The 25465-nt window shown below is 42.3% G+C and overlaps 2 protein-coding genes across 5 annotated transcripts in view; both read right to left on the minus strand.

Moving 5' to 3' along the window:
* Positions 1 to 25465, minus strand: part of GOLIM4 (golgi integral membrane protein 4) — a 79662-nt gene that overhangs the window by 11967 nt on the left and 42230 nt on the right. Inside the window, exons 2-12 of one of the 4 annotated variants that reach the window (XM_061168273.1) lie at positions 24013 to 24087; positions 22748 to 22797; positions 20889 to 20942; positions 18913 to 19063; positions 14664 to 14746; positions 14052 to 14135; positions 10780 to 10938; positions 6620 to 6949; positions 4322 to 4575; positions 3784 to 3863; positions 1626 to 1735 (exon numbers count right to left, since the gene is read on the minus strand). In XM_061168273.1, coding sequence (XP_061024256.1) covers positions 1626 to 1735; positions 3784 to 3863; positions 4322 to 4575; positions 6620 to 6949; positions 10780 to 10938; positions 14052 to 14135; positions 14664 to 14746; positions 18913 to 19063; positions 20889 to 20942; positions 22748 to 22797; positions 24013 to 24087 — 1430 coding nt within the window. Of the gene's footprint in view, positions 1 to 1625; positions 1736 to 3780; positions 3864 to 4321; positions 4576 to 6619; positions 6950 to 10779; positions 10939 to 14051; positions 14136 to 14663; positions 14747 to 18912; positions 19064 to 20888; positions 20943 to 22747; positions 22798 to 24012; positions 24088 to 25465 lie in introns of all 4 variants that reach the window. The other 3 variants (XM_061168272.1, XM_061168275.1, XM_061168274.1) reach the window with 3 other exon arrangements.
* On the minus strand, positions 17138 to 18070 carry LOC133074222 (ferritin heavy chain-like). The gene has a single exon (XM_061168271.1). It carries the CDS (start codon positions 17838 to 17840, stop codon positions 17295 to 17297), a length of 546 nt encoding a protein of 181 aa, XP_061024254.1. The 5' UTR covers positions 17841 to 18070; the 3' UTR covers positions 17138 to 17294.

Below are 25465 nucleotides of genomic sequence, written 5' to 3' on the forward strand. Positions count from 1 at the left end.
CTGGCTATACACTTCATTCAAGAACAAAATGACACTTTTCTTGGGGATATAGAGAGTGACAAATCATAACCTTCACACTAAACTCCAGTTACTCCACAATCTTGTCATATGGATTTCCTTTTGTGTGTTATCAACAAACTGTGTAGAAATAAAGGGGAAATGTAACGTGTTTTCTTCAGGGAAAAAAGTACTGAATGTCCTCTGCAAAAGTTTATAAAAATATACAGATTAGCTCTAACTCTAACCAAGTAATAAAAAAGGTTTAATAGGCACAGAAGTTAGGTATTAAAAAAAAAAAAGGAAGATTCATTAAACCTCAGTGAAGCTGGACAAAAATATTTCTAATTTAAAAAAAAAATAAAATAGGTGAGACAGAGAGACAAGCAGGCTAATAATTTCTAATTAAGGGAAGGCATGGTAGAAAGGCCAACATTTCCCTATATGTTATCTAGAGCAAATCAACTGACAAAAGGAGAGTGAAGGATTATGCAGTCAGGTAACCATCGAGACAGAGAGCATTTCCCAAAGGTCAGGAACTGGAATACCCACCCTTGCCCTGTGCCGTCCATCGCTCTCAGGCTCTCGCATACTCGCTTTCCTGCTCTCTCATGGACACTTTCCTACTCCTACACACCCTCTGGCTTTCTCATATTCTCCTATTATCTACAGCTCTTGTTCTTTCCTGACAATATTTCAGGCTAGGGTTCCCTGGAGCATACTCTGAAAACTGCTGATTGAGGAGCTGGTGGGTAGATATATCCTGCCACCTCTCCATGCAAGTTACAGGGGAAAGCTGTTTCCGTCGAGGTTGCTTCAAGCAGCTCAGGAAGACTTTGGCAGCGTTTATCAAGGAAGAATATCAATCCTCCTCCTCTCAGTCCACTGGACCAACATAAACAGGGCCCAGAGGACAGCAGACTGCATTCTACAAATGTGGTGGTTGATTTGCTAGCAAAAGATGACAGGAGAGCTACAGTAAGTTGTCAAAATCATCTATGCATAAGTGCAAGGACACACTTAAAGGCAAGGCCAGGTCCCAGACCCTCTAACTGAACTGGGAGTCTTGGTCCTTTCTTGGGTAAATAAAAAGAACAGTTTTGGTTATTATATCTCTACCTGTTAATACTCTAATTTTTCTATGGCATTATGGTATCTGGGAAACGTTTTTCATCTCTCAAACCTCACATTCTTAGCTGTGTGTTTACCAAGACAGTCACTGGACTGCTGAGAGATTACACCGTCTCAGGACACACACTCTCACCCGAGCAGACTGCTCAACGTGCTCCGTGGCGGCTGACCTCCTTTCTCTGGCGCTCTAACCGCCACATTTGCTTCGTTGTGTTTTCTTTTTCATTTTTCAGAACTACTACATACTGCAGTGCCTCTTTTTCGCTCTTCTATTTTAATTTTACTAAAGTCCCCAGAGGGCGACTCCCTGGATGTCTTCCCTGAGCAACCTTTAACCCATTCTCATCACACAAACACCCCTGGTTGACAGTCACCAGTTACCCTGTAATTATGGAAGCCACCTGGAGCTGGAGTCACAGTGTCAGGTAAACCTTTGTGTTTCTTCCTTCCTGCCTTGTGCGTTCCCAAGAGGCACGACCGGACGAGAGGCCACTTACATCTCCCTCGGACTCCGGGTCAGCCTCGTGGGGCGCTTGTTCTTGCAGCTCGTGCCCATTCTCTGGGTCTTCTTCCGCCTCGTCTTGGTGCTGGTTGTCTCTCTCATAGGCTAGCAAATCAAAGGAACCCATATCAGCTCCGATGAACCAGACAGGAGTCTTCCCTTTCAAAGCAAAGCCAAGCCACTGGTGGGCTTTCCTACAGACCACATCACTCACTCTCCCCTCCCTCTAGGTTAGCTCAACATAAGGTACATGTCTCAGCTTTTCTGGAAGTTATATCTTTTTCCCAGTCCTTGTATCTACAGAGACAATGTGGATAACTGATATATTCTAACTCTCTAAAACAAAATGTTTACAACAGAAGCTGCATTTTTCCCTATTATGCCAAAGAACAACGATAGAAACTTTCTCCATAAAATAAAGCCCAATCAATTGAAAATCACTAAAATTATTGACAAAATCTCGGTAATGTCAGAGAAAACAGCAAGGTACCAAAAAAACAAATGGATGCTACTTCAGGAAATGAAAGAAATGGTAACCCCACTTGTGAAGCTCAAAAACAAATTCAGCCGTCCTGTGTTCTCTGAGGTGGTAGTGATGATGATACCACAAACATCACATATTTATACTCACACAGTTACTTGTTACTTTTCATAAAAAATATTTCAATATACAGAATTTAGACAAGAACACACACACAGATATCAGAGGAAAGGTTAAATATATGGAGAGTATTTAGCCTGCAGAAAATAAAGATACAGGTAACTTAACATCCTGTTTCAAGTGCACCAAGGGATCCATTAAATAAAAGGGAGAACAAATGGTTCTCTAGTCTTACTGATAATGGAACAGAAAAGCTTCAAGTGTTGCATGGGGGCACATAAGGAAAATAATTTCTTGACTATCAGAGCTATGAAATACCAGAATAGGCTATAGAGGGAGTTCAGTAATCACCTTCCATTAGATTCTTTAGGAAAGGATACACAGCTAAGTGCTAGCGTTGCCAGAGAGATGGTTATTCTCTAGTTCTGTTATCACAGTAAGTAGTATTTGTTCAGTGACATGGAGATGTGTACCACAAATGAAAGCTACTAATGACTTAATTTGAAAAACTTTCAAGGCAATAATCTATATGTCTCCAAGGTAAGAAGAAAATGTAGAGGTTTCCCAAAGCCTAATATTCCTATGACAACGTATAAGTATTAACATACAAGAAGTTTAGGGGCTTCCCAGGTGACACAGGTAAACAATCTGCTTGCCAATGCAGGAGACACAGAAGATGCGAGTTTGATCCCTGTGTTGGGAAGATCCCCTGGAGTAGGAAATGACAACCCACTCCAGTATTCTTGCCTGGAGAATCCCATGGACAGAGAAGCCTGGCAGGCTACACTTCATGGAGTTGCAAAGAGTCAGACACGACTGAACATGCAAGCACGCCTTCCGTATAAGAAGAGTAAACCACTATTTCCTCTCTACTTTAGAATGTTAGAGAGCAAACAGACTAGCTTGGGTGATTTAGGCTATCAACGTGAACTTTTGGGGAGGATAAAGGAAAACCTATCAATGAGAACAAAAGACACACGGTGCACAGATCTCTGTACGTATAGGGACCCTCCACTTTCTGAAAGCTTGTTTTAGGCCACTTCACTTTTATGAAAGATCTACATTAGTACCTGTTTTGGCTAACTGAAAGAAATTGGAAGAGGATTTTCAATTTTATGAAAATAGGTGAAAGCGAAAATGGCCATTTAGTGTTTCATTTGTAGAGAGGGAAAGCAGGTATGGAGGCGGCACACACCTGGGCAGAGAAGCAAGAATGGCAGCACCCACCTCCTTCCCCGGGACCTACATTCAGCATCTCAACATCACACCCCCAGGGCTCTGAATGTGCCGGTGAGCATCTGTGCTTTGTCTCAATTCATTTTGTCTATCTATTGGCCATGTTATTTTGTGCTTTATCTCAATTTATTTTGTGTTTCCTATGGTAATTGTTTCTTCAGTCTATACCATTTCAGCTTACAAATGGTTTCAAAGGAGCACTCTTCTTTCAGAGAGCAGGAGAAACCTGTACACGGGTATGCATATGTCTCTGAGTTGACATTATGTATTACCAAGCAGTTTTATTAAAACATTCATCATCTAAGAAGCTCACCACCTCCTTCCTCTTCCTGAATGCCCTGGTCCTCTGCTCCCTGAACGATATCATTATCCACAGCATCGTAAGGAGCTTGCTGCCTGCAAGGAAACAAACAGTCATCAACTCTGGGACACAACTTAAGTAGCACAGTTTGACATAAGTCATTTATCTTTAAAGAGAGCTCTCCATGAACTTTTCAACATTCTTTTAAAAGCCATAAATATATTTCTTAAACTTATCCAATTAGGTTTAGTAAAGATTCCAGGTACACTTTCAAAAGATACCTTATAAACGATAAAATGCTTTTCAAAAACTAAAATGAAGTTAACACAAAACCTGATAGGTTACTTTGAGATTAAACTGTTACTTTTAGGCAGAAAAAAAAAAATCTTGATTATTTTGGAAGTTAAATATTTGGAATTTGATTTTCAGTTCTGCCTTAGCTCCCATGAGCAACAGGAGCCCCTCAAGTTCACAGGGAAGGGATGTGTGGAGCTGTCTTTAATCTGCCTGTGGACACTGGAAGCCGAGCCGCCCAGGTCGGTCAGAAGGCTACCGTGGCTGCTCGGGGCGCTGCAGCCGGCCCTCCTGGGGCCCAGCCTGCCGCTGTCGGGCCGTCTCCCTGGCGAGGAGCTGCTGCTGCTGGTGCTGCCGCAGCAGGTGTCCCTGCAGCCGCTGCTGGTGCAGGGCCGCCTGCTCCTCCCTCAGCCGCTGGGCCTCCTCCGCCCGCTGCGCCGCCAGCCTCTGCTGTTCCAGCTGCTCCTCGTATGGCGACTGGAGTCTGGTAACCGGCTTGGCTGAAGGATGCACCTGGGGAACAGTGAGCAAGAGCAGTCGGGTCCCCCGGGTCTGCCCTTCACCCGTTTCTCATGACACGGGCAGAAGGCAGGGCCGGTTCATTAATACCTCTCTGTCAGGTCAACTGTCTTGTACGTTAGGTCCAACACCACCCGCTGCCGGACTCCACTGCTATTTCCCTACCCTCTCTGAATCACCCTTGGCTTCTTTTAGCAAGAAGCATGGCTTCTTTTGACCTTCCCCTGTTGTTGGCATTAATGCACATTTTTAATGTGCTTCCTCTCAAATGGAAAAGGACACAACAGAAGAAATGTTTCAGCTTTAATTAAATGTATGCTCAAAAGACTCTGGTTTAAGTGGGCACTTAATAACCTCAGACTAATTGGGGCAATGTGTGAGCTGAAGTTGAGGCTAAGGCTTTTCCATGAAGGGCTGAGGAGTTTGGGAAGCTAATTAACTCTAGCAATGCATACACCAATCTCAGGCTAAGCGAAGCCAAAAAAGGTAAAATTTCAGGTTAGGGTGGAGAGGCAGAATCAGTTTTCTTCAAAGAAATAAAAAATGGACGAGAAGAGAGGATTTTCAGATTAAAGGAAAATCTGATCCAGGAATTCTTAAACTCTGCTTCCATTAAGCAATCTACCACTCTCTCCTCCATCCCCCAACTACTACAAGCACGTACAATTCTCACCAAAGGAAAGAGGGTGCGTGGTTGAGGAAATTAAACCTAGTGGGGAATTATCTTGGAGGAAAGCTTATGGACGCAAGACTGGAAGAGGCTCCTCCACCATAAGTGTGCAGCAGTCTAAGAGTAAACCTACAGGCACCTTCACACCTGCTCAGCCAAGCCTCTAGCAGCTCGAAGTCTTGAAACAAGTCTGAGAGCAAACGGAGCTTCAGAGCTGTAAATAAGAGATGACCAGCATCCATGCGGGAGCCAGGCAGCCTGTTGTTGGGTATCACTTCAGAGGCTGTGTAAGAAAAATACCTGGTTGCTTCAGTGCTGCTCTCAGTTCTCTTAAACTATCTTTTATAATAACAATGGCTGTTTTCATGAGTCTTACTTATGTGAGAGGGGTGTGCTCAGTGGAGTGAGAGGGGTGTGGAGTGAGGGGGTGTGGAGTGAGAGGGCCATGCTCATATGGAGAGGGGAATGCTCAGCTTGAGCAGACACTGGTTAAGCACACTCACCCAGTGGCACATCCTTAAGTAATAAGGTCAGCTTTTGATGACTTACTAACCACCCGGAATTTGAATGTATGAAAGCCAAGATAGGATTTAACAGTAAGTGAACAGGGAGACAAGTACCCTTGATCACAGAAAATGAGTCACTCTTGGCATCAAGATGCCCACAGGCCTTGAGCACAGGCTGAGAAAGTGCAGGATGAGGTGACCATCTAGTTTCCTCGTCTGTTAAAGGGATGTGCCCAAGTCTCCCTTACTGTGCGCTCTTTTCTCTTCCTTTCTTTAAAATTTTTAATTGGTGGAAAACTGCTTTACGATGTTTTGATTTCTGCTGCACAACAACATGAATCAGTTATAAGTATATAATACCCACCCCTGTTGAGCCTCCCTCCTACCCCGCCCTACTGTGCACTCTTGACAAATAAACACCTACAGCACCTTCTCTTTTCCCCAGTCATCTTTCTGGGGTAAGGTAGCTATGCTACTAACGTCACAACCGAACATTTAAATAAGTACATGGAAGATTTAGTGAAATCACCCCCATTTTATTTTAGAGGTTGTTACACATGGGCTTTTTCCTTGATACAGCTGACCCTTGAACAATGCAGGGGTTAGGGGCATGGCCCCTCAGCACAGTGAGAATTTTCACATAACTTTTAGTCAGCTCTCAGTATGTGGGGATCCTCCACAGCCTCCCTTGTGGGGGCCCTTCTGTCTCAGTTTCCCACGTGCAGATTCAACCAATCACGGATTTTCCAGTGTTTACTAGAAAAATCCTTACAGGAGTGGTCCTGCGAGGTTCATGGATCAACGCTATGTAGAGACAAAGCCACAGCCCCTGCCCCAGCCGGCTGGTTGCCTAACCTCATACCTCAGCGTGAACCTCCCCTGCGGCAAGTCTGGCTTCCTTTCGTTCGCGCTGCTCCGTCCACTCCCGATCCTGCTCCTCGGGTGAGGGGTCGTGCTCCTCCTCGAGGTGCTCAGGCCGCCCGACCTGCTCCATGGCCTCCTCCTCCAGGGCCCGCCTGTGCTCCTCCTCCGCCTGTCGCTCCTCCGGCTCCCTGGGTCCCGCTTCTTGCTGTGTCAGCTCCGCGGGAGCCTGAAATTCTGCCTCCTTCTGGGTGGAAGGGTAAGGCTTTGTTTCCTCTGTTCTTCCAGGGGCTGCTTCATGGTTCTGCCACACTTCACTATTTCGAGACACCTAGGTCAAGCACATCACTGGAAATGACACTCTTCTAGTTCGAAAGTAGTGACAGAATTTCTTTATTACCACGTCTACAGGGTTACAACATAAGCAAAATCCTGGAGTCTAGAAATATAGAGTCCTGCCTGAAAAGTATGGCTGCAATGGAGTCACTTAACTCTTCTCACTGTGTAATCTCACCTACAAAATAGAGATAACATAAGCAAAATTTCATCACGGGAAGCATACCGTAAGTAACCTAAAAGTAAAGCCTGTACATGATCACATCTGAACAGACTCTGCCCTCAAAAGCAGTCTAACTCCTGTTCTCTCAGAATAAAAAGGGAAAACCCTCATACTTCAAGTGATTGAATACTTCTGTAATTTTCTTCTATGTAAATTTTGTCTTCAATAACTATTTGAAAAGAAAAGGATAAGATCAAATTGAGGATGAGTTAGGTTTGTTTTTTGTTACCTACTATAAAAAAGAATGCCATTACTAATGGACATCCATGTTAGCTAAAATAGTGTCCATTAAGTCGGGTACAATAAAACATTTTTAATGTATTAAAAGTAATACTTCTTTGTACACCAGAGAATTTCTGTGAATATTTTATATTATTAATACAGAAAACTCTGAAGAAAAAAAAAAAGATATGTCTTTTTTACAGAGAACTCCTCTTCTAAAATTGGTGTACTTAAATCAGTTTTCTCTGAAAGTGTCAGAGATTTCTATATGGTCTTCATTACTTAGAAAAAAGGGGCAAAAGAAAGTAAATACAATATCAATGGGAAAATGTGTCACTGCTCTTTCTCCTGCCAACCTTCTTTATCAGAAAAAATACTTTGTTTGGTCAGACTGTCCCGTACTTGAAATGTGAAGCTCTCGTCTTAGATTAGCAGAAACATAACTGAGAAACTGGACTGTATAAATAAATAAACCAAGGGAAAAAGCATTTTCTCAGACACTTGAGGACAGCTTTTGGAGGTACACATTTTACCAAGTCCTCGCATACCTGGCAAGTGTGAACTGATACTGCCCTGGCTCTATAGTCAGGCTAGCCAAGTAATGCTCAAAACTCTCCAAGCCAGGCTTCAACAGTACATGAACTGTGAAGTTCCAGATGTTCAAGCTGGTTTTAGAAAAGGCAGAAGAACCAGAGATCAAACTGCCAACATCCATTGGATCATCAAAAAAGTGAGTGAGTTCCAGAAAAACATCTACTTCTGTTTTATTGACTATGCCAAAGCCTTTGACTGTGTGGATCACAACAAAGTGTGGAAAATTCTTAAAGAGATGGGTATACCAGACCACCTGACCTGCCTCCTGAGAAATCTGTCAGAAGGTCAAGATGCAACAGTTAGAACTGGACATGAAACAACAGACTGGTTCCAAATCGGGAAAGGAGTACGCCAAGGCTGTATACTGTCACCCTGCTTATTTAACCTATATGCAGAATACATCATGAGAAATGCTGGACTGGATGAAGCACAAGCTGGAATCAAGACTGCTGGGAGAAATATCAATAACCTCAAGTGTGCAGATGATACCACACTTATGGCAGCAAGCGAAGAACTAAAGAGCCTCTTGATGAAAGTGAAAGAGGAAAGTGAAAAAGTTGGCTTAAAACTCAACATTCAGAAAACTAAGACCATGGCATCCGGTCCCATCACTTCATGGCAAATAGACGGGAAAACAATGGGAACAGTGACAGAGTTGATTTTGGGGGGTTTCAAAAAATCATTGCAGATGGTGACTGAAGCCATGAAATTAAAAGACGCTTGCTCCTTGGAAGAAAAGTTATGACCAACCTAGACAGCATATTAAAAAGCAGAGGTATTACTTTGCCAATAAAGGTCCATCTAGTCAAAGCTATGATTTTTCCAGTAGTCATGTATGGATGTGAGAGTTGGACTACAAAGAAAGCTGAGCGCCAAAGAATTGATGCTTTTGAACTATGGTGTTGGAGAAGACTCTTGAGAGTTCCTTGGACAGCAAGGAGATCCAACCAGTCCATCCTAAAGGAAATCAGTCCTTAATATTCATTGGAAGGATGATGCTGAAGCTGAAACTCCAATATTTTGGCCACCTGATGTGAAGAACTAACTGACTGGAAAAGACCCTGATGCTGGAAAAGACGGAAGGTGGGAGAAGAAGGGGACAACAGAGGATGAGATGGTTGGAGGGCATCACCAACTCAATGGACAAGAGTTTGAGTAAGCTCTGGGAGTTGGTGATGGACAGGGAAGACTGGCATGCTGCACTCCATGGGGCCGCAAAGGGTTGGACACGACTGAGCGACTGAACTGAACTGGCTTTATAGTGGTAAAGAACCTGCCTGCCAATGCAGGAGAATCAAGAGATACAGGTTCGATCCCTGGGTTGGGAAGATCTCCCGGAGAAGGAAATGGCAACCCACTCCAGTATTCTTGCCCGGAGAATCCCATGGGCAGAGGAGCCTGGCAGGGTACAGTCCATGGGCTTGCAAAGGGTCAGACATGACTTAGGCAACTTAGGAAGCACGCTGGTGGCTTTATAGGAAATATTTCTCTGAAGGACTCTAAGTACTTTCCAACACCTGTCATTTACCTCCACAACATCCCTGTGAGAAAGGTTAGGGCAAATAATTATTACCTCTGTTTCATAGATAGAAAAACTAAAAAGTCAGAGTCATTAAAAGATTAATCCAGTTGAACTTGGATAGAGAGTAGAACCAGTTCCCACACCAGGGCGCTGACTGTGTTTTCTGAAGTTCAGAGCAACATAAGACCCAGACAAAGAACAAGTATCCAGGACACAGAACCTGTCTGTGAAGGAATGCTTTGCTCAGATTGAAGATTCAAGTGAAGTTCACTTATACCAACTTAATTATTCCCACAAGATGATAAGAAGATGAGTTGGAGAAAGTCTTCTCAAACATTCATTGTTTAAAGTGTCTTTGTCAGGGGAAAGATCTGATTACAAAAACAACACAGTAAGAATTAATCATATGGGTGACATCATTTGGGATGCTCCACTTGGGAGATATTCTTAAACAACAAGACTTAATTTTATAAAGAACGGGAATACAAAAGAGTGGATTCTGTGACTAGCACTTACTCTCTTGCAGTTTCATGAAGGTCTTAAAATACGAACTTTGACGTATGCTGTATGGCCTAGTACAGTATCAAGTTCAAACATATTATCAGCTTTAGTACTTGAGTGGGCTGATTATCATATAGTATCCTCACAATCATTTAACCTTCTTACTCTACCCCAACCCCCCCCCCCCAAAAGAAACCTTAAAATACTCAGACATGAGAGCTCTTTTCAACCAAATAGACCCATATGAAGAAAGATAAAACTAGTTTAGAGTTTGTCGGAAAACAAGACAGCAGTTCTCAGAGTGTACCTCACCAGACCAGCTGAAACTGAAATGCAGGTCCTCAGGCTTCATCCCAAGTTAGCTGAACTGTAACCTGTAGGCTTGTTGTTGCTCAGTCAGGTCTGACTCTGTGACCCCATGGACTGTAGCCCACCAGGCTCCTCTGTCCACGGGATTCTCCAGGCCAGAATACTGTAGTGGGTTGCCGTTTCCTCTTCCAGGAGATCTTCTCGACCCAGGGATGGGAACCGAGTCTCCTGCTTTCGCAGGTGGATTCATTACTGCTGAGCCACCTGGGAAGCCCAACCGGTGGGCTGAAAACAGCTCTTCCTGTTTTAACAGCCCTAATGGGGAACTCTCGATAAGTGCTAAAATTTGAGAATCAGTGTTCTGCAGGAAGAGCTGACCCTATTTAGAGCAGGTCACCCGAGAACAGCTTGACAGGGACAATGACTCGACCACAGACCAGTTCCCAACTCTTACCTCCCGAGGCTCTCCAGGTGACTTGCCCCTTGCTGTGAGGTCACCCTGTGGAGGACGTGCCGCCTGGGTCATATTTTGCTGTTCTGTTTGTTCCGGTTTTCGAAAGCTTGGAATCCTGTTCAGTGTATCTTTCAGTTGTTTATATTCCGCAACTTGAGTCTGCATTGCAAATTGCACAATTGGATGCAAATTGCACAATTTGAGGAGGGAAAGGGATATCATTCATAGATGGTTCAGTGGAGGACTAGACAAAAATATACCTAAATGCGAGAGAGGAAAAATATGCGGACTGTTTCCATGCATTAGCTATACTTACTTGGACATGCTCAACCATTTTTAATCACATGCAAATTAGAATTAGAGTTAAAGGGAACAGAGAAAAAAATATCTAAGACAGATGTTAGTTTCCCATGCTACATTAAACTAAGTCAGAATTTTTATAAATAACTCTCTAGTATAAATATCATTATTAAAAGACAGCTATGCAATCAGTTTTATGACATTAAAATCTATTTTAAAATTCCACATTTAAATAAATTAAGTGCAGATATCTTTTACTAGTATGGTCTGAGTAACACTTTTCAGCAGAAAGAACCATATGCTTCAAATAAGTAACTGATCATATATGTAAAATCACTCAGGCCACCCTCTTTCCCAGTCAATCTGTGGTCACATAAGGTCCCTTCCTCTCCAAAAAGCTCCCTGCATTGTGCTCTGCAGTTTTGGAAAACAGTAGCATAGGCATGAAAGGAGGCTGAGTTTTTATTCTTATTCTTCGATTCTGAATATTCTTTTCTTCTAAAATGACAAAGGCACTATTGCAGGTATAGGACGAGAATATAGTCATTTGTGTGTTATCTGTGTGTATATGTGGTAGGGTGTGTGTGTGTGGGTGTGTGTGTGTGATACTTTAAATACCAGAACCTATAAAGATGGAAAAAATAAATGTTAAGAAAACCACTAGACTGCTTACACTTAGCTTATCATATGCACCAGCACTGTTATCCTAAAACAGAAGTGCTATATGTGTAAACACACATTTACATAAGCACATACAAAGAACCCAGAAATCTCTTCTGAACAAGCTTCCCAGGCAGGGCGCCCCCCTCACTGTGCCCAGCAGAGCAGAGAGAGGAGGCTGGTGCGTCTTGCTCCCTTGGTCCCAGTTGTGCACCTGCACAATATTCTCCCACCCACTTCCTGCCTTTTTCTAATTCACACAGAGAAGTCTGCCTGCTGAATCTGTCTCAGGGGCGTGCTTCTTTATCATTTGTACAAATGTGTGCCATACGGCTAACAGTGGCCCTTACCCAGAAACCTATCGAAACATTTGCAAACCAACTTTAGAGGTCAAAGAGAAAAAAAATGACATCCACACAGTGATGCCTTTAATAAAACAAATATTCTACCCTTTCTTCTTTCTCCTCCTCCTACGTATATAACCTTCGAAGGGAGAAATACTATGGTCCTCAAATATGAGCATGCATGAATAATCATGTTAAATTATGGAATGACCATGTTAAAAATGCAGGCTCCTGGATGCCCACCCTAGAAATCAGTATTCAGTAGGTGTGGGGCAAGGCCCACATAACTGTAATAGGGGGAATCTCCACAAATCCCAGCTTCAAGGTGGTTCTGGGCACTGATATTGGGCCAGCTACTCTACTCCTTTTGACCTTATTTTATTTAGTTATAAAAAATATACAGTTATTATATAACTCAGTAGGTTGTGAATATTAAATAAAATTCTGTATATAAAGTTATTATGATAATCCCTGACAAATTCTAAGCTCTCAAATTCCACTCAGTTCCTGCTGTCTCCCCCCTTAATTACATTTAAAAATCAGATTGGCAAGACAGAATCTCATAAGATGATTTACATGAAAAACATATATGCCTGAAATAGCAGTTGTTTTCTAAGCAGATCTGGGGAAAGTTTCAACTGGGGAGTAAAAGAACAGGAGAAACTTGACGACCTCATCCAAAAGAACCAAAAAAATATTCAAAGAAATAAAAAAATACATGTATATTAAATTTAAAAATTTGTTTTCTATTACAAAATCTTGCAAGTAATATTCCCCAGTGAGCTTACAACAGAATTTGGTTTTGGTCATTAAGTGAACTACTTTACTCACATCTTTCTGAATTTTCAAGTCACTGCTTAATTTAATATTTATGGTTATTATAGTACCTAGAGTATTCAAATTGGTCTGTCATACTTTTTAGTATGAAAAGTAGCCTCATGTAACAAAGCTTGGCAGAAATTTTATAAAGAAGATTTTGAATGTAATAATACCCTCTAAAGCCAATTTAATTGATAAACATGTAAAAAATTACCATACGGCTACAGTTTTATAGGGGGATAATCAATGACTGCCTTGAAAAGGGGTCCCACAGACCCAGATGTTACAGTCTCTGAAACAGATCTGGGCCTGGCATATAATTCTTTTAAAAATTTTATAAAGACAAAAAATAATGCACAGTCTCCTGGTAAGAACAAATAGTTGGTTTTCCTTTGCTCTTTTCATTTTATTCTTCCAAGAGAAGAGAAGTGAAGACCAGTGATTCAGAATATACAGTGACTAAACTAGCCACTCCTATCTGCTTCAATGATAAAGCTGTAAAACAGTCAGTGTGACATTACTTCACCAAGCTCTCTAACACCTGCATTTGTTCATTTAATACATTATCTATGGAGGGCCTGCCTTGTGCCAGGACTGTTGTAGGCTTTGAACAAATGAAACTTAAAACTCTGTATTCCTTCTCTATTTACCTGAGATTTCTTATTTCCTGTAATTTGCCCTAACAACACATAAGCCTAGGCCCAAAAAGGAGTGTACGCAGGCGTAAAGCTGGGAGCAACGGAAGGAGGAGTAAAATATAGTTCATAATAATTTATTTAGGTAATTAGCATATAAAATCCTGTAGATAGTATAGCAAGTCTACATAGATCTATATGGTGGCAAAAAAACCATAAATGTGGGATGAATTCTCTGACTTAGACAAGTATTAGACTGCTGCGTGTAGGAGTTGGTGGAGGGTAGGAAAAGTTCTATGAACCACACTGCCAGTGCAGGGAGAAAAAAAGAAAAGATCAAAGCTTTACTTAATATTCTCTTGATCGAGCTTTGAAAGCATGCATGATCTTCAGGATCAGGAAAGCTCTGTCCTAAGGAGCTCAGTGAAGACTGGCCTTTAAGAGACTGCATGCACAGAGGAATCAGAAACGTTAGGCAGACGTAGGAACCCAGGGCGGCCGCCACCCTCCTAACCTGTGCGGCAGCTAGCGCACTCTTGTGGTCTTCCAGGGTCACTACAAGTTGCTCATGCGCGGAGAGTAAATTCTTATGCTGTTGCTACACAAAAAAGAATTTTACAGGTTGAGTTTTGACATTCTGGGACAAACTCCTCTTGGGCAGATAGTGGTATGGCCACCCAAACGTTGCTCACTTGCTGGCTTGTTGTTGTAGCATTTGCTAAGTTCAAAAATCTTTGCAGAGGGAAGACCATGGTTAAGGTGGTAATCCACAGTCGAAAATGTGCTACCCAAAAATCGTCAGCACTTACAAGCAAATCAAAACAGGAAGAAAGATACCTTTAGTTATTAATAAACCTTTACAAATAAAAAGCTTAAGATTCAACCACGTAGCAAAAGAATCATTCCAGTGCTAATGCAAATGCTGAGATTTCCAGATCATTCTTTAGCGTACAATGCACAAGAAGTAATGGGCAGGTTCACTTTCTGCACAAGCCCAAAATAACAGTGTGGATTGTAAAGCGGGTCAAGTAGTTAACGACTTTTAAAGTAGCTACAAAGTGAAGCAGGCAAACACAAAACAATCAAATGCTGGGTTTTTAGGTTGTTGTTGCTTTTTTTTTTTTACCTTGACATCTTGCAGCTGTGTGTGCATGTCCTGATGTGCTCTCCTCAGCTGTCTGTTCTCTTCTCTCAGATTGTACACGGTTTCTATTTTAGAAAAAGGAAAATCATGCATAAAGCCCTGGGCCTTGCAGGCTCTTGATTCTATTATTTTCCTATCTAAAGCCTCACATAACTTTTTCAAAGATCGTTTTGAACTTTGACAGTACAGTACTCCAAATCAACAAAACTTAGCACCATTTTGGGATGTGGCACAGATTCAGTTGGACAACCCAACACAATATGACTCAGTGGTTTAAATACGCTTAAACAAGCTATCTGGCACAGAAGTTAAGGGTTTTTAATTACTCCCGAGCTTAAAATGAAATATTTCTGTTAATAAGCAAACCCTTAGGAATGAAATGTAATGGGTAGGGGTCATCTGAGATTTTAGTCTCACCAGAAATTAAAAACAAAGCTATCAAAAAGCACAAACTGCATCTCTCATAGCCATGAGTACTTTCCACAGTTCTCCAAAGGGATTTCAGTTACAAAAGCAACTCAAGAAACAAATAAGAGACAGACACTCCATCTGCTCAAAAATTCTAAATGTATTTTCTGTCTCCCACAGTTGGGTTCTTGACTGGTCTAAATTCTTCCTCCAATAGCTACTGGACAATTCTTTCCACAGTTACAATGTGAGACTGCAGTGATCATTGTGAAGTCTTAAAACCTCCCCAGCCACAAGCCCTACAATTCAGGGAACAGCCTCTTGCTAATTTCCCCACATTTTCTGGGCATTATTTGTTATGAACTGGTAGCCCCTGGGCCAACACACAGACTTTTTTTTTTGGCCCCTGCAAGTGTTAGCCGACATTCAGTGTCTTCCACATTCGAAGAGTTGTCAAGAAGTAAAAATCAAGAAGCTGGGTCTCATAAGATTCTGGCAACATCAGGCCAATTCTCAGGAGAAGTTAAATGGCAGCTGGGTGATCATATGATTCATTTTCCAATGGGAGATATGGTCGACAGTGAAAGGGGTGCTGCTTTAGAATGATGCTGGGACAGCAGCAGATGTGGACCTGCATGGTGCTGGGCAAACTGTCCCCAGAGCGGCAGCCACTCCCTGCAGGCAGAACTTTACTGTCTCCAGCGTGGCCCTCAGCACTGCAGGAAGCTGCCGGTCACCACGCCACCTCATATTCTTTGCCGGCTTTCACTCTGTTAAGAGTCCCTGCTTGATCCCTGGGCACTGGCTTTATGACTACGTTTGGGAAGAGATCAAGAAGAAGGTGAGAATGTTGCTAGTGGTTAGGCTGTCCACCTATCTGTATCAGCAGATTTTCTCAAACATCAAAACGGGACACCAGCGGCAATCCAAGAGAGCCCCATGTGTGTCCCAGGCTGGATAGGCCTTCAGTCTACACACGCACACATGCAGCTGAAGTACAGGGCTGCCTTCTAAAGGAATTCAGTTTATAACCTTAAGGACAGTGGCCCCTGTGCCTCTGCGGTGTGACCCTAAGTTACTTAACTTTTGCAGGCCTCAATTTCTTCATTTCTTGAACTGGGTTAAATATAATGCCTACCTGCCAGGTTGTTATGAGGCTTAAAGAAGATACCTGCAGGAAGAGTTTCACCCAGTACTGACACATGGTAAACGCTTGCTGAGTGTCAGCTCTTATTATAACCATGATGACGAGAGGAATCATCTAAGCTTACATGGTGTCCACTCATCGTTATCCATATTCTAAATTCTAAACTCCCTCCTCGTGTCACATTCATCTACCAAGGATCACTCTGACTACACACGTCATGGTTTGCCATGACAGACCCTCATCTATCACAATTTACTGTCAGGGACCATGATCAAACAAAACTGCTGATGTGAAAATCACTTATCAAGTGTCATCAAAGGCACTGTCATATTAAGTTGTTTAAAATTTCTGTGAGAGACGTCTTCCAAATACTAACTGGTACCAAAAATGCTGCTCGCTCTCACTCTCCGTGTTTCTGTCTCTGTCTGTCTCTCACCCTCCAAGATATTGGGAGATTCTCTCTTCTGATGACAAGAGGCCCAGAACTGACTGTACTTCTCCTTTTGTTCTGGATCCCAGGATGCTCAGACCAGCCATCAGGCTTGAATTGTCCAAGTATGCAGAACTCACATACAAGTGTCCTCCTATTTTCCATGGTTCTGATTTCTTGATAAAATTTTACTACACATAGACTGAGTTTCAAAGAAAGGTGTAAATATAGAGTAGACATAAGATAACATGCCTTTTAAGCCTCTCACTAAAATTAAATGAACTAAATTATGTGAAGTATGCCAAAGTCAGGCACCTAGAAAATACTTACAATGAATTCCTATTATTTTGGAATACCATTATTAACCTATTATTTTGGAATACTGAGAGACAAAGCATAGCAAAAGAAAAGTGCAAAAAGTCCAAAGGACCTATCACACAGCAGATTTCTTTTTTTTTTTTTTTTTTTTGGGTACCAAATTACTTTATTTGAAGGAATGGTACTAAAGAAAGAACTTAAGTAGATGTTTTGTTACAACTTATAGAAAAGGTGAAGGTAACCCAAATATGCATGCACTGCCTTGGTGACCAGGAGTCACCCCTGTGGCTGTGGGAAGCCAGCCGGAGGCTTAGCTCTCACTGTGTCCCAGGGTGTGCTTGTCAAAGAGGTACTCTGCCATGCCAGATCCAGGGGCCCCCATCTTGCGCAGGTTGGTTACATGGTCACCCAATTCTTTGATGGCTTCCACCTGCTCATTCAGGTAATGAGTCTCAATGAAATCACACAGATGGGGATCATTTTTTTCAGTGGCCAGTTTGTGCAGTTCCAGTAGTGATTGATTCACACTTCTTTCCAAGCACAGCGCACGTTCCATTGCATTCAGCCCATTCTCCCAGTCATCACGGTCTGGTTTCTTGATATCCTGAAGGAAGATTCGGCCACCTCGCTGGTTCTGCAGCTTCATTAGTCTCTCAGCATGTTCCCTCTCCTCATGAGATTGGTGAAGAAAGTACTTGGCAAAGTTCTTCAAAGCCACATCATCGCGGTCAAAATAGTAGGACATGGACAGGTACACATAGGAGGCGTAGAGCTCCAGGCTGATCTGGCGGTTGATGGCGGCCTCCGAGTCCTGGTGGTGGTTCTGGCGCTCCTGCGAGGGGGATGCGCTCGTCATGGCGGGCGGATGAGAAGGGGCGGTGGCGGCGACGGCGACGGCTGCGCTGCGCTGGAGCGGCGGCGGGGACCTTGGGCCGGTCGGAGGGTGTTGTCAAGTGGTGACGAGGGCTGGCTCTGAGTAGCCTGCCGGGGCTGGGGGGGTGGACGAGCAGCCGGGTTCCGTTCAAGCACTGTTGAAGCAGGAAACCGCGGCGACTCTCCGCGAAGACTGTCACACAGCAGATTTCTATGACTACGTTTTACATAGAACCAGGAAATTGTTTGGCACAGTACAATTAACTAGATTACAGAAGATCTTACTGTGATTTCATCTTTGTTTATGTAAGCACCGTGTACCTTTTTAAACCAAATCTCATACTTCAAACTTATTCAGGACCTGAATAGGTGATTGTAGGCTATGCTGTTGCCCTTTTTCAGAATGCATATGTACTCAGAAGTGATGTATTTCATTTCATATTACTATGAAAATACTTGATGCTGATATTTATGGTGGTTAGCATATATTGAAGGTTTACCATATACCAGTAACTGTATTAGGTGCTTTGCATAATTTAATCCTCATACCAACTCTATAAGGTTTTTATGAATATCCGACTTTTACAGATAAGGACAATTAAATCTGCGGTGATTTATACAACTTGCCAATGGTCATAAAACTAGTCATTGATTCACCAGGGCAGTCAGACTTCAGAGCCTGAGCTTTTTAAGGTGACTATTAGTGATCAGCAGAGTCTTTGTGACCCAGTGGAGATCTGGAAACCTATCCCTGTGACTGGGGAGCACTAGGGGCATTCTGTGGGTGGGGTCAGAGATACTAAATGTCTGACAATGCACAAAAAGAACACTCTTGCCCAACAAGGCCAGTATGTCCCATTGAGAAACACTAAGTATTCTTTACTGTTTCCCTAAACACACCCAGAGATCAGTGTGAAGTATCATAAAGAAGTAGCTGATAAAATACCACATGTAATATAAATCAATCACCAAGCAAACAAAAGTCTATTGTTCCATTCAAACATTAAAGTGAGCATTCATTTCCATGCACACTGGCTCATTAGGTTTCCAAATACCTTTTAGCTTAGAAAGCTCTTGTTCTTTCTCCTGCTGCAGCTGCAGGTATCTCTGCTTGTGGTCATTAAATGTCCTACTGAAGTCTTCTCCTTGTCGGCGGTGTTCCTCTTCCAAGTCGCTGTGTTGCTTCTTTAGCTCCTCGTGTTGACTCTGCAAAGATGAAAACTTGAGCAGGGATATACATTTGTACCTGAGCAGGACCCTATGGGGCTTTTCTGGGACAGGCCTACCCTGTATCCTTTGATTTAGCTCCTCTCTGAAGTACCTAGATACAGTATTTGATGCCCATTTCCTGAGGTGTTTTGTAGATGTGAAACCATCCCCCCGCCCCCCGCCCCCCGCCGACCCGGCCCCTGCCTTCCCAATGGAAGATGCCAACTGCTTGATGGCCATGAGCATACAGCCTCAGGCCTCCTGGAGCCTAAGGACTGATAATGCTAACTCCCGTGACACTACCCTGCTACCTCACCGTCAACCAATCAGACTTGTGCACAAGCTGATCACAGACCCTGCAACCCACGTCCCTCACTTGGCTTTTAAAAATGCTTTGCCAAACCCTTGGGGGAGCTTGGAGGCTTTTTTGGGCATGAGCTACCAATCTCTTGCGTGGCTCTGCAATAAGCCTTGCTCTGGTCCAAACTCTGATGGTTTGGTTTGTTTGGCCTCACTGTGCATTGGGCACAGAGAATTTGCACTGACACATTCTCTAAATCAGTCTCTCTCTCGATTGCACAGCCTTTCTCTTGCGAGGAAGTAAGCACAGATGAAGTAGGCTTTGTTTTCCTGACTGCTTTAAATTTGTGCAGCTCTCTTCCATTTCCTTTCCATTTCAAATGAATAGTTTGGGATCGTGGCCAAAAATAATTTTCTCCTTAATTTTTAACATTAATGTGAACAACAAGAAGTTGGAAGTTTGTAAGAGTGATGGAAAAGGAAGGGCTCTGGGGAAACTCCCAGGGACTCAAGTTACTGTGGAAACGAGGTAAAGCTAATGGAAAAATTACCCCTCCATGGAGCCTCTAGACTGTCTTTCAATCTGATGTTTCCCCAGCAACGTTTTTTATTTCCCTTCTTTGATTATCAGCCTCAGCCTTTCTGATAACCCAGTTTAAAGAAGAGGGCAAAAAAAGACTTTTTTCCTTTTGGGGGAAGTAAAAAAAAAATCGATTATTTCTAGAAACGATTATTACTTACACTATTCTAGATTACAACACTGTAATCACAATCTAGATAAATTCTATAGTCTCCAAATGCTTAACGTGAATGGGTGGTCTGCTTTAAACTCATGTATTGCTTTCCTGATAATAGTAAAGATTCTGGTTTCAATAAAAGGCATATACCCTACTGATACAGGAGGAAAGACAACACCAAACAAAGAGCTGGGCACTGGGTGTTGGAGACAACGGCACGGATTTCCTGCTGTGTGGTTGGCATTATAGCCGCTGCTCATCTCTTCTGGCCTGACACAAACAGTGCACCTCTCTCTTTTCTTCAGTCTTCCTGACACACAACAATGAGTTTTATCCAAGAACCAAGGGAGGAATATCTTTAAATGTAAATTGTGTTCCTGTGGTAGGTGGGCCACTTATGACACATTAGTAACAGGAAGACAGCATTCTAATACTTCTACTGCCTCTACTGTGTCTGAGATAAAAAAAAAAAAATTCAAGAAAAACCACTCTTGAGAAATTAGATAAAAAACAAACGAAAATCCTTAAAGGATAAAGAACAAACTCAAAAATTAAGTGACCAGAGACCCTGATTTACAAGAAAATGAATAATGAATTAAATATGTCCTTTGTAATCAGGTGATAAACATAATGGAGCATTACAATTATATATCACCTTTAGCCAAAAATGACCTTATAATACCATATCACAGTACAAATCAATTTTCTGTAAACTTTCCTTAATCACATAAGTTACTTAGTTAACCCCTTCATTCATTCATGAAGAACACCTCTAAATTACTCACCTTCAGCATCTGATGTTGGACATTCAAAGCGCTGTACCTGCTATTAGAATCTTGCTGTAAAGTGAAAAGCAAATAATTAACAAAAAGATAACATATTTGGCTCTTTTGTTAAACAGAACTTAAAGCTCTTAATGAGAGGTTTTCACTTGTTCACGTAAATAAAAGTGAATTCTAAGCTGGATCCAGGATGCTTCTGAGGTCCTGTCTTTACTTCATAGCAGAAATGAAGTTTTACATTCCTCCAAGTTTGCTAGACTTTAATGATGAAAAAGCAGGGCATGGAATTATAAAACAGCAGTTTGAAAGGGCCCTTGGAGGTGATTTACTTCCACTCTCACATTAAGAAGAAGAACTGAGGCCAGATGCACAGAGAGCTTGTCCTGAGACACAGCATCGCATATGGCTGGTACCTTGCGCTCCAAGGAGAACAGGAGAGAGACCAGCAGAGAGGCCAGCCTCACAAGCTTAGAATGGGTTCCAGAAAGGGAGAGAAAAGGCACTTTTCTTCCTTGAGTTTCCACCGGTAAGAAATTCTACACACATTGTGTGTGTGTGTGTATCCTCAGTCACGTCTGACTCTGTGATCCCAGTGACTACAGCCCTCCAGGCTCCTCGGTCCGTGGAATTTTTCGGGCAACAACACTGGAGTGGGTTGCCATTTCTTCCTCCAGGAGATCTTCCCGACCCAGGGATTGAATCCAGGTCTCTTGCATCTCCTGTATTGCAGGCGGATTCTTTACTACAGCACCAGCTCACAGAGAGAAGGAGAAAGGCTGAGGGAACAGGCCTAGGGCAAATGTCTCCTTTAGGGGCAGAGCCAGCACAGAACCCTGAGCCGTAGCGTCCAGCTGAACTCCGTGCCCCAGCAGGGTGCTCTCATGTGCCGGTGGAGCATCTTCACTTTTGGAGCTCACCCAGGTCCAGTCTGGGGCAGCCCCAGCGGGGTCAGTGTACAAAGCGCACTGCCAGTTTCCTCTCCCCAGGCTGCTGTGTTTTCTCTCTTACGCGCCTGCCTCTTACTTTCCACCATCAGCAGGATAAGCATAGCTTCATCTATTTCTTTCTTTCATGTTCTTGCAACTTCTAAAATGGACCGCATTTTTGCTTTAACACTTCATTTTTATCACTTGACCACTTTATTTTAATTTGTAATATATTACATCACAAAATGCACAACAGAACACACACAATCTTGACTAGGTCTTAAAAATGCAAGTAAGAGTGAAAAGCCAGTAACCTCCTAGCTATTCAAGGAATCGACTCTTCTCAGTTTTAATACCCCACAACACCAATGCTTTCTTCAACCAATACTTACACGTTTTTCTTAGAGTAAGAGAAAAAAGTGTTTTCCCCTAGTTAATTTGGACTGAAAAACTTTTTAAAAATGTCAATATCATTTATTTATCCATTCATTTTACAGACGTTTTTGAACATTTGAACATGTGAACTCTAGGCCAGGTATTGTGTTAGACATTATACAGTAATGTCTGCAAGTGACAGTAACATGGTACAAAGGCAAATCAAACTAAATATTACATTCTATAGAAAAGAGAGACTATGGATGAATATACAAATGAATCTCTTTATTGTGGAATATTAAGGATATTTTCAATTTATCACTATCACCAATAATGTGATAGGCAAAGGAAGGTAGGTTTTTTTTTTTTTTTGGAAGGTAGGTTTTAAAGGAACAATTTTTAAAGTCTTCCGCTCAGAATTTTTTTGGGAAGGAAGGAGGGAAAGGATAGAGGGAGATGTATTTCAGTCCTAATGATCAACAGAGTAAAATGTTTGGAGACTTTATTTCCCCCTCGATCAAGTTTTGTGAAATAAATTAAGGGAGAAAAAAAACAACTTACCCTTCCCTTATTCAGTGTCTCTTGTGCTTCTAATTTATAAACTAGAAAATCTAGAAAATATAAAATGGAGAATATAATTACATTAATTAACTCTATTAGTATAAGTTAATTCATTGTGGCACTTTTAGACATCTAGAAACACAAGGGCACATTTTACTCAGACCTAAAAAATCTATTTGATGACATACTTTATTTTGTCTTTTAATGCTTTAAAAGTTTTCCTCCATACCTTAAAGTCGTGAATCTTGTATCAACAAAATACACACTATAGCCAACTGACTAAAAGTGCATTTAGAGTGTGGACTTGGTGATGAACTCTCCTTGAAGTGAAGGAGGAAAAAAACAGAACCATGCAGTGCACCTGAGGACAGAGATGATTTACTGCCAGCCACTAGATGGCACAGTAAAGTCATGCAGGACCTCAAGCCAAGGAAACCATCGTTAATGCGCTTAAGGCTTTATTATCCACTAGGTGGCTCTACAAAATCACTCTGCGTCTGAAGACCAGGAAAATCCCAATCCCATCAAAGCATTTTAATAATCTTAACACTTCTCAGTAAAACTTTCCAGTTCACACTGTCCTCCTCTGTTCTCCCTCCTTCTACCCTGTACCAAAGTAATAACAAAACACCGCTTCAATCTAATGTTTAACCAAAAAGATGAATAAATGAAAATAAGAATGCAGGTAACTCCAAACCACAAGCTATACCAAGTCCATGCTTTATAGAAAAATTATGATAAAAATCAACAGCATTGATTTTTATTTAACACCTGTGCTAAATGTTAATTTTTCAAAACAAACCAATCGGCTATGCCAATAGTCTTTAGCACAAGAGGAAAGACAGGTCTATAACTTAAAAGATGTCATGCAATGAGATTGAAATTGATTATGCTATAAATGCATATATACATATATATATGTATACATGAAGTCTGTCATATTCTGGACTGCATGGTATTACTTTCCCAGATGTCTGTTGACAGATGTTAATAACATATACAATATTCAAATGAAAAACTGTGTGCTATTTCTGAAGTAATACATAGAACTAATATATGAATGACCTCAAAGAGGCACAAACTAAATGAAAAATTCTAAATCCAATCTTGAGCAGGAATTATTTTGTTGCACAATGTACAGCAGATTGCTTGACTGACTTCGGGTGATTTGAAAAATTTCTAAGCCAAAAAACAGTAAAGCAAGTACATGATACTTCAAAGAAGAGCATAAGAAATGTCAAACACAAATTACATTACTTATTTACCTTCCTTTGCTTTCTTATGTTCAAGTCTTTCCTTTTGCAAGGATTTCTCCAATCTTGATCTGTGTTCATACACAACTGGAAAAAAAAAAAAAAAGGTTAAAACTTATCTTCAATAAATTAGAAATTCTAAAGTAAAATCAACATCAATTTTCAAAACAGGAAGAAGATAGTTTAGAGTCCTTTCACAATCAAAATTAAAATGCACGCCTTTAACCTGGGTAAAAGATGGAAACAATAATAGACGTAATATTCAGCTGACTCCTGTATGGTCTGCCCCTCTGTAGAAACAACACTGTGGAAGAGACTTCCACCCTCTTGGCCAGTTCCTTGTTCTCCTGCTTCTGGAATGTGGGTCTCTGTGGGGTTCCCTGTCTCCTGCTGAACTAGCATGTCCACTCTCCACACTTCAGCCACCATCTGCACGGCATTCACCCCCGTGCGTGTCCAGCTCCCACCTCACTCTCAGGCACTAGGAGAATATTTACACCCAGAGATCCCGTAAGTGCTGCCAAGTCAACATGAGCTGACAGTGAATGAGAGCTGCCTGACACGGGTTCCATCCCTGGGCTGGGAAAATCCCGTGGAGGAGGAGATGGCACCCGCTCCAGGATTCTTGTCTGGAAAATTCCAGGGACGGAGGAGCCTGGTGGGCCACAGACCACTGCGTCACTGCATTGGACAGGACAGCACAGCCCAGCAGCTGAGCGAGTCGAGCAGAGGGTGGGTGTGGGAACCTCAGCGGCATTAAGGTTTGCTGAAAAGGAGCTGTATTCCCCATGTCAGAGAAAATACAGGCGAGAGAGCCACAGAGACGGAGGAGAGAGACTGTCCCCACTGGAGAGCCTGTGACCTGCGCCATGCCTGCATGATCAGTTGTGTCTGACTCTTTGCGACTCCGTGGACTGGAGTCTGCCAGGCTCTTCTGTCAGTGGAATTTTCCAGGCAAGAAAACTGGAGTGGGTTGCCATTTGCTACTCCAGGAGATCGTCCCGACCCAGGCTTGAACGTGCATGTCTGGTTGGGCAGGCGGATTCTTTACCATTGAGGCACCTGGGAAGCCACAGGATGGACATCTGCCGTGGCGGGAAACCCAAGGCAAGCTGATGTCGGGACCTTCCTGCACTTGACCAAGCCCACCTCCCCCGTCTATTCTGAAGAAGTGGCAGTTGCCTGGTGACGGGAGGAGGGAGTGCCGATGACTTAGAGGGAAAACAGGGAGAAGCGCCTGGGTGCTCCCTCCCTCACTACAGGGTTCACATCTCCAGGAAAAAGGAGCTGCAAGAGCGAGAGAAGCTTTACCTTTAATGAAAAAAAAAAAGTATTATTACACTGGACTAGAACATATATTACTAAACCAAGGCTGTATTTATGGATAAAAGTTATTGAGAAAAAAAATTTTTTAATCTGAGAGAAGCTGAGAAGTAGTGAAGTCTGTCTTGGATTTCATGCAGGG

This window comes from Dama dama, chromosome 19, assembly GCF_033118175.1.
Source record: "Dama dama isolate Ldn47 chromosome 19, ASM3311817v1, whole genome shotgun sequence".
Classification (NCBI taxonomy): domain Eukaryota; kingdom Metazoa; phylum Chordata; class Mammalia; order Artiodactyla; family Cervidae; genus Dama; species Dama dama.